The 8,414-nt window shown below is 44.2% G+C and overlaps 1 protein-coding gene across 2 annotated transcripts; it reads left to right on the forward strand.

Moving 5' to 3' along the window:
• Positions 1-1,760: 1,760 nt before the first annotated feature.
• On the forward strand, positions 1,761-7,859 carry selplg (selectin P ligand). 2 transcript variants are annotated; one of them, XM_061260775.1, is made up of 3 exons: positions 1,761-1,900; positions 2,016-2,127; positions 4,442-7,859. In XM_061260775.1, exon 3 carries the CDS (start codon positions 4,443-4,445, stop codon positions 5,652-5,654), a length of 1,212 nt encoding a protein of 403 aa, XP_061116759.1. In that variant the 5' UTR covers positions 1,761-1,900; positions 2,016-2,127; position 4,442; the 3' UTR covers positions 5,655-7,859. The 2 variants fall into 2 exon arrangements, with proteins under 2 accessions (XP_061116759.1, XP_061116760.1); XM_061260776.1 differs by having other exon boundaries at positions 1,818-1,900; positions 2,061-2,127.
• Positions 7,860-8,414: the final 555 nt, after the last annotated feature.

An 8,414-nucleotide genomic window follows, 5' to 3' on the forward strand; every position in this document is an offset into this window, starting at 1 on the left:
TCCTTGCTCTTCTTTGGTCTTCGAGTCATTCTTGCAAAGCTTTGAAGTAACTTTCATTTGTTTTAATTTTTTTTTCTGTTTATTTCCAGGATTGCATGAAAAAAACAACAACAAAAAAAAAAACAACCCCAGATCTCAGACCTTTGGACCCCACTGTATGTATGGGCCAGGCATCCTAGAAAGGCCACTCTAACTGACCCTCCTTCTAAGACCTCTGCCTCTTACACCCCCTTCATTGTCATACACGTGAACACGTTCACCAAACCTCAGTCACTCTCCTGCTTACAATTCCAGTTGGGGATTCTGAACTGGTTTCAGATGTTTTATGCTGCTGTACTTCTGTGGCTTGTGAAAGCAGGTCTCTTGCTGGACAAAGCTGGTCAAAGCTGGGTAAGTTGAGTAAGCAGGTCATCAAACTGGTGGACTACATTACATTACATTACATTATTGGCATTTGGCAGACACTCTTATCCAGAGCGACGTACGGTTCATTAGACTAAGCAGGAGACAATCCTCCCCTGGAGCAATGCAGGGTTAAGAGCCTTGCTCAAGGGCCCAACGGCTGTGCAGATCTTATTGTGGCTACACCGGGATTAGAACCACCGACCTTGGGTGTCCCAGTGATTTACCTTAACCACTACGCTACAGGCCACCCTACAGATAACTAGACTAGATTAGACTAGATAACTATATAAGCTGGCCAGCTGGTGAACAACTGGTCAGCCCACTAAAAGTGTTGAAAACACAGTCTATGCTGGATTTTCCGCAAAGAATTTAGACCCTGTATATTTGATGTAATGTGATGTCTCTATTAGAGGAAACTTCCCAATATCCCCATATTTTCATTTGTGCAGTCCCGTAAAACATTCACACTGCTGAATATTTTCAGGAGGTCAAACTGGATCCTTTCACCACCCAGATTCTTGGTTGACATTTTAAAAACAATACCACTGTAAAAGGGTGTCTGTCCAAATTTAGGATGTGTGACATGGCGTCTAACCGTGAAAAAGCAGAAACTGATCTTTCAATACCCACTTTTGAGACTTTTGGACGGTATAATACTCCCAACCCCCACCGTCAAAAATCTTTTTCCGTCAAACAATTTGTAAATGCCGTCTCTTGGGCTCTGAAATGAGATGAAGATCCTGCTGTGACCATTAATGAACAATAAACAGAATGGCCAAAATGGCCGCAATAGCGTGAGCACTTTATTAGCTATTTATTAGACTTGTTCGTTAGACTTCTACTGCTGTAGCCTGTCCACTTAAAGTTAGAATGCGTTGTGTGTTCAGAGATGCTCTCCTGCACACCACTGTTGTAATGTGTGGTTATTTGTCTGGCCATTCTCCTCTCTCATTAACAAGGCGTTTCTGTCTGCAGAACTCCTGCTCACTGGATTTGTTTCGTTTTTTTGCACCATTCTTTGCAAACTAGAGTCTAGTGTGTCTGATCTCCTGGCATCTCCGTTCTAGAGCAGCAGTTTCTGAGTTACTCAAAATTGACCGATTTTCTTCCACACAATTGGCTCATTAGATAATCGCCTGAATAAAGAGGTGTACTCACGTTCGGTGAGTGTATGGGCCATTGACTAAGAGCTTTAGCACACACAAAACCAATAAAACAACCAACGACTGGCCATGGCATTGGTTTTGCGCCAATCCTTGGTTGTGTTATTAGGTTTGCACGGTGTTGCGCGCGCTAAAGCTCTCAGTGAATCGGTCCCTATGAGTTTCCATAGTTACGTAGCGCGTTTAATTTTTGTTGCGGGTGGTAAGTAGGTTCCGGATACCTCTTCCTGTGCCTCGTGTCCCACGGATGGTATACACACACTGCCGAAGACAAGCAAGAGCGCAGTAGCCTTCTCTCTTGAAGACGGCTGCATGGAGAGATATCACAGAATGTAATTCGCTTTTGCCTCTCGAATCTGAAAAAAACAAAACAAAAAAAAAAAGTCCCCCTCTCTAGTCTGTCTCACACTTGTGCCAGTGTTCTAAACCTCTGCTGCACTTCCGCAGAACTGACTCAACGCTCAACGCATTTCCTGTATTCTTCTGCGATAGGTATCGCCTTGTGTATGTCCCTCAGCAACTAGAACTACAGTGTCTTCTGCCCCTCTCCTCCACTACGGTAAGTCAGATTCGCCTGGGTATTTTTTTGAGGTATTTTTACAGACTAGTACACTCTTGCCTTTCAAAGTCAGATGTCCATATATTGAACATTTTGTAACAGGTCTACATTTTGTTTTGCTTGATTTATCTCTGAGAAATACCCTTTCTGTTTGCTCCTGGGTATTCAAAGTCAAAATAATTCCCCCATGAAGAAAATAAATGTTCTGTCTTTATTTTAATAGTTTTTTTCTTATTTATTATTTCATATTTTATAGCAAACCTGTCAAATAAATCCCAATAGGGAATTACAGTACCGTGTGAAATATGCTAAATTATTAATGTCTGTGTGGAGTAATCTCCAAACTGTGCCCATTAAAGTGATCTCACTTCACACACTGTTGTTTTTAGCTGTATCGTAATCATCGTGATATCCATCATAAATGTCATCGTTCATTTATTTACTTGTTCAGTTTAGTGTGTTTCCTTTCCCATTAGTTTTTTTTCTTTTTTCTTTTCTGGATGTATTTTTCAGTATATTTTTAAAAATATAAATATCTGTAATGCACTGAAAAAGCCGTCGTACGGCTTTTCTTGAGAAGTATGCTATCGCCTGCGTTCTTCCGTCAGCAGATCTGCACTGCTATGAAGGTCTTTGCTAATTACTGATATAGGACGTCACTCACTGCTGTATGGCCAGATAATGACTGTGTTGTGAATTATGAGCAGAGGTTGAATCTAGGGGAAAGGATGCCTTAGCTTCTGTAAGCGCCTTGAGTGACTAATCGGACTTGATAAGGATGATTTCTGAATATCTTCAGTCCCTGGGGGCTCATTTCCTGAAGATGCTTCGCAGAGATGATTACAGTGTGTTTCCACATGTTATGCTAATTTGCCAGTTGTTAATTGGAAATCAGAAAGAGCTGGTAATATATCCAGTTGGGTTTAAATGTAATTAATGCAACATAAAACATTGGGAAAGAAATTTAACCCAGCAAACTAAACTTTTTGAATGATTTTTCAAACAGGAATATCTTTCAAATCATCTGTCTATCTTCTCATCTATTATGGAGTCACCCTGCTCTGCTGTTCTTGTTCCTGTATGACACATCTCCTTTCTCATAACAAAAATAGAAAATTTATGTTGAATGCTGCCAGTGGATGTGCATGCTCCTCGCATCTGCTTCAACCTGACCGCAAGCTTTCTGAGACACCTCCCTTTCTCCACATCCTTCACAAACCCTATGTCATCATCACTTCTTCTCAGAGGAGTGCATGTTTTGCAAACCCGTACAAATAAGTGGGAGGTTAGTTACGAACATGTGTCTCCCAATAAGGCTTTGACAACTGAGGAACAGCAGCTTCAGGTGGCCTGTCACGGAAAGTTCTAGCGCCGACCACACGGAATAATCAGAAAGCCATTTTGTGATCTCACAAGTTTAGTGTTCATAAAATGTCACCCAGTCCGTTTAGGTATTCAGCAGATACTCTTATTCAGAGTAACTTACAGAAGTGCATACGTAAATATAAGTACAATGAGCAGAGACGATCCCCAGACACAGGTTCTCATTGCCATGTAGCCTGAAGAATTATATAAACTGAGCGGTGCTTCAGTAGGTCACATGGCCAGGCTTTCTGTGGTTGCTACACAGGTTTCCGAGCTTCTGCTTTGTGTGTGACAGTTGGACTAGAACAACAATGGTTGGACTTGTTGAGGGATGGACTTGAACAACAACAAAAAGAAAAACACACGGCGAACACACTGTGAAAAAAGAGTTTAAAGTTCACATTGACATGATGCACTCACTGAGGGAGATTGTAAGGGCTCTCACGCCCTACAAAACCAGGAAACCAGCAGTAAGATTGCAGCAATAAGAAGGGCGCTTGTGAAAATCTCATTGGCCAATCTGCCTGCGAGGAAATTAACGGAAATAATATTGCACTATTATTTTACACTGATTTTACACTGTTTTTTTTTTTTTTACTTCACAAAAGCTCATTGACTTATGTAGATGCAGATACAACTGTGCATTACTTTACAGGGCAAAGTATTCATGTGTAGCATTTGTGGTGGGAAGCAGTCTCAGTCAGGATCAGATTTTTAATGTGGCTGTCAGCAAAAGCCAATCATGGAAACAGATTGCCCGTTGATTTTATAAACTGAGATCAGAAGGATCAACCACACTTCCACCATCCATTTGTAATTGATACAGCATGTTATAATCATTTGTAATTCACTGACAAATGGAGGGAGGGCTTCATGCTAAAACAATGTCAGAAGGGACAGTGCATTCTTTAATTTGATCAATATTCTCCGTTTTGCCTCGTTTCTGCAGGATGGACACTGCATTTTCCAAGATGGCCGAAAAGTGGGCACTGCTGCTGCTACTCCTATCTCTGGTCAGCCCTCTTCTGTCAGGGCGTCGGCCCACTCAGGGACAACCTGGTGATTTTCCACAAGGTGATCTTCTCTCGAGTAACGAGGCGGCTCAACCAACCGTTTCCCCAGCGACTCGTCTTATTCAGGACAGTCAAAATGACACCTTTACAACAGTGGCCACGCGTGGACTGGACAGTGTCACTCATGCTGAAGAAACCACCACTGAAACAGAGACCATAGAAACGACGACAGAAAACTATGATGAAGCCACCGCTGAAACAGAGACCATGGAAACGACGACAGAAAACTATGAAGATTCGGCGACGGACCAGGATAGCGTTCATGTTACTGGAAGCCTACCAACCACAAGTGGACAGAGTACAACTTCCAGTGAAGCGGAAACCACAGACATCAGAAATGATGAGGTAACGGCTCAAAGCTCCGCCCTATCCTGGCATGAGACGTCCACAGCCTCCGTGACGACAAGCGACTCTGCAGAGACCTCCGATACACCGACTGAGAACTTCATCGCCATGAAGGCCAGAGCTGAGACCGCCCTTCCTGCCGTTACCAGAGAAACCTCAACCCAACACCCTGAGCCCCCCACGTCAAACTCTGCGAGCAGCACCCAACACCCTGAGCCCTCCATGTCAAGCCCTGCGAACAGCACCCAACACCCTGAGCCCCCCACGTCAAACCCTGCGAACAGCACCAACTCCACCACGAGAGCCCCGCCAGCCTCCGTGTACCCTGGGGGAAAGCCCCAGGTCCCCGATCCGGCCGTGACCAAGCCGGCGCCCACGAAGGGCAGCCGAGCTCCGGCAGACAAGGGCGGCCTCCCGTGCGTGACGCCCAAGTCGAGGAAGGACGGGCTGGTCGGCCAGTGCCTGATCGCCATCGTCACTCTGGCGGGAGTGGCCACCGTCTTCATCGTGAGCACCACCGTGCTCTGCACCAAGCTCTCCGCCAGGAAGTACCGGTACCGGATGAGGCAGTCCAGCGGCACCGAGATGACCTGCATCTCCGCCCTGCTCCCCGACGGCAACGGGGCGCACGGGAGGCCCCGCACCCCGAAGAGCAACGGGGCGCTGCTCCCCAACCTGGAGGACGGCGAGGGCGACGACCTCACGCTTCACAGCTTCCTGCCGGAGATGGAGCGGGGCTCCTAACCGGCTCCGCCCACGCCTACGCACACCCTCCTACACAGACGCTCTGCCACAACCCCATATCGTCTACCATTTTGGTAAATGGTAAAGGGTAAATGGTTGGCATTTATATAGCGCCTTTATCCAAAGCGCTGTACAATTGACACTTCCCATTCACCCATTCATACACACACCAATCAATTGGCCGTCACGCAAGGTACCAACCAGCTCGTCAGGAGCGTTTTTGGGGGTTAGGTGTCAAGGACACTTCAGCACATCCAGGATGGGATCGAACCAGCAACCCTCCTACTGCCAGACAAATGCTCTTACCACCTGATCCAATGTCCCCCCCCCCGGAACCTACAGCCTTGGAATACGTAAATTGTTCTCACTGATTTCGTAAGCAGTGTAGACAGCTGTCACGCTTAGGTCCACGGAAGTGAGAGCTAGATTCAACGTTACTAGCGCAAGTACGGAAACTGAGTTTGCAGTTAACAGAAACTGCTCTTATCTAATGCAGCCAGGGTAGCGGTGAAAGTGGTTGCGGTGGGAGACTGGTTCAGCTTACAGAAGAATCTGGAACTGAACGCGGACTGAATATGAGACTCTGCTGCTTGAACGAAGGGCCTCTCACTCTGTGACACGGCTTTCCCACAAATGTGCAGCCCTGCTTGTTTATGTGCTTAGTGTTTGTGCTGTCAAAGGGGGGCGCGTACCGTGCTTTGCTCTTTGCTGACTGCACTCTGTCTGGAACTGAACTGGTTAATAATTCAACAAGAAAAGATTGAGAAAAGATGAGGGAAAAATTCAGCATCTTGGATGTGTGTGCGTGTAATTTTCCGTCTGAGTCATTGGCTCTCGGAATTGCTCTGCCTGGCAGCGGGTGGGTGTAGTAACACGGCAAAAGTAGTATGATTTTCCACAGAAAAACAACAACATCCGTCAGGCCTCTATGTACTGTCTATGATCACTGTCCTCCTGACAGGCAATCAAAGGAGCACTGTGTACCGATACATTTTCAGTTCAATCTGACATTCAAAAGTATTTTTTCACTCAAACACCCAGGCGGAAATCATTGTTAAGTTATGGAATGATGCATCATTAGTTCATTGATGGCCAAAATGCCAGAGGTACAGCCTTCCAGTACATAATTCAATTATCTCTTTTCCAGAAGGAATACCCTTACATCCCACGCCCTTTCCTCCTGCTTGATGGGCCAGTACCACTCAGTTTCTTAGTCCTACTCCTAAGGGTACATGTGATATTCCCCGGAGGTCTGTACGATTGAATCTCTTCGAGAGCAGACCTTATGTCCATGCTAGGCGAGGCAGCAGTCCACTCTGACTAAAAGCGGGACAATAAAGATTTCATCTCTTCTGTGCTAGCCAAGCCATTATGTCCAATGCTTGGGTTGGCAATTGTTCACTCTGACTAAAGGCAGGACAGAGTCTGGTTTATTACCTACAAACAGATGGTCGTCCTCCGTACAGATTGTTAAGCCATGTTCTGAATTCGTTAGCCTGTTGCTTGAGGATATATTTAACTTCTCGTTTAGGTTCTTGGTGAAAGGAAACGTATAGTGAAACTATGTACATTTGCAGTTACACTGCACTCAAAGTCCTTAGAGATTTAGTTATGTTTAGTGTTTAGTTATTCTTGAAAATAATTCATATCTGTATATTAAATTATTTAACTTAACTAAGATGGCGCTTATTAAAATGAAGAATTACGGTTTGTGTAATATGCTTTTCATCTTAGTTAACTGCGTGCATTGTTATCCTGTGGGGAAAACGACAAATCAACCCAGACTAAAAACATATACTAAGTTACAAACCCAATATGTATACGGTACTATAAGTACATGTATGTAGTACAAATTAAGATTTGAAGATTGAACATTTAGGCTAATATTTGAATGTTTGTTCAAATGTAATTGTAATGTAATGTAATTACAAATGGCACAGCACACACACACACACACACACACACACACACACACACAAATGCAGCATAACAGAAAAAAAACAGCTTGTTTTCACTTCAATTTTAAGGCCATTTTCAGTGTTTGGAGTGCCATTGTGATGACACATATAGTGCCTTTTCAGCTCACATTGTTTACTCCCGAGATTCAAAGTGTAAATACTGAAGCTTCATCATTTACCAGTGACATCTGCTGGCAGAACATAACCATGCATGCCATATTATGAATTAAAGTTTCCGTGCAAAACATTGTTGAGTTTCTCTTTTACTCTTTCTTATTCATTACAATTTTTAAAGTAAATTAAAACAAATAAAAACCTTTTGGCCTGGGACTCTCCAGAGTGAAGGTGTGAATGTTTCACTTCTGTCTTTCTGCTACTACTGCCGTGACAGTAGATTCCTCTCTTGGCGTTTGGCAGTCTTACAGTCTTCACAGTCTTACAGTCTTACAGTCTTACAGTCTTACAGTCTTCACAGTCTTACAGTCTTACAGTCTTACAGTCTTCACAGTCTTCACAGTCTTACAGTCTTACAGTCTTACAGTCTTACAGTCTTCACAGTCTTACAGTCTTACAGTCTTACAGTCTTACAGTCTTACAGTCTCACAGTCTTACAGTCTTACAGTCTTACAGTCTTACAGTGTTTTTGACTTTTGACTAAAACAAATGGAACACCTGAAATGGCAGCTAAAATGCTGGGGTTGTGACCAACCGGTTAAAGTGAGCGGAAGATTAATTAGTGGAAAACGTGCGGACCAAGACCGTGGCGTCTAGCTGGCACGCTTACGCGCAAGGTCTGTGCGCG

The sequence above is a fragment of the Conger conger genome, chromosome 11 (genome assembly GCF_963514075.1).
Source record: "Conger conger chromosome 11, fConCon1.1, whole genome shotgun sequence".
NCBI classification, from domain to species: domain Eukaryota; kingdom Metazoa; phylum Chordata; class Actinopteri; order Anguilliformes; family Congridae; genus Conger; species Conger conger.

Excerpts from the sequence above, each read along its gene's own strand:
- selplg (XM_061260775.1), top strand. The coding sequence starts at position 4,443 with ATGGACACTGCATTTTCCAAGATGGCCGAAAAGTGGGCACTGCTGCTG.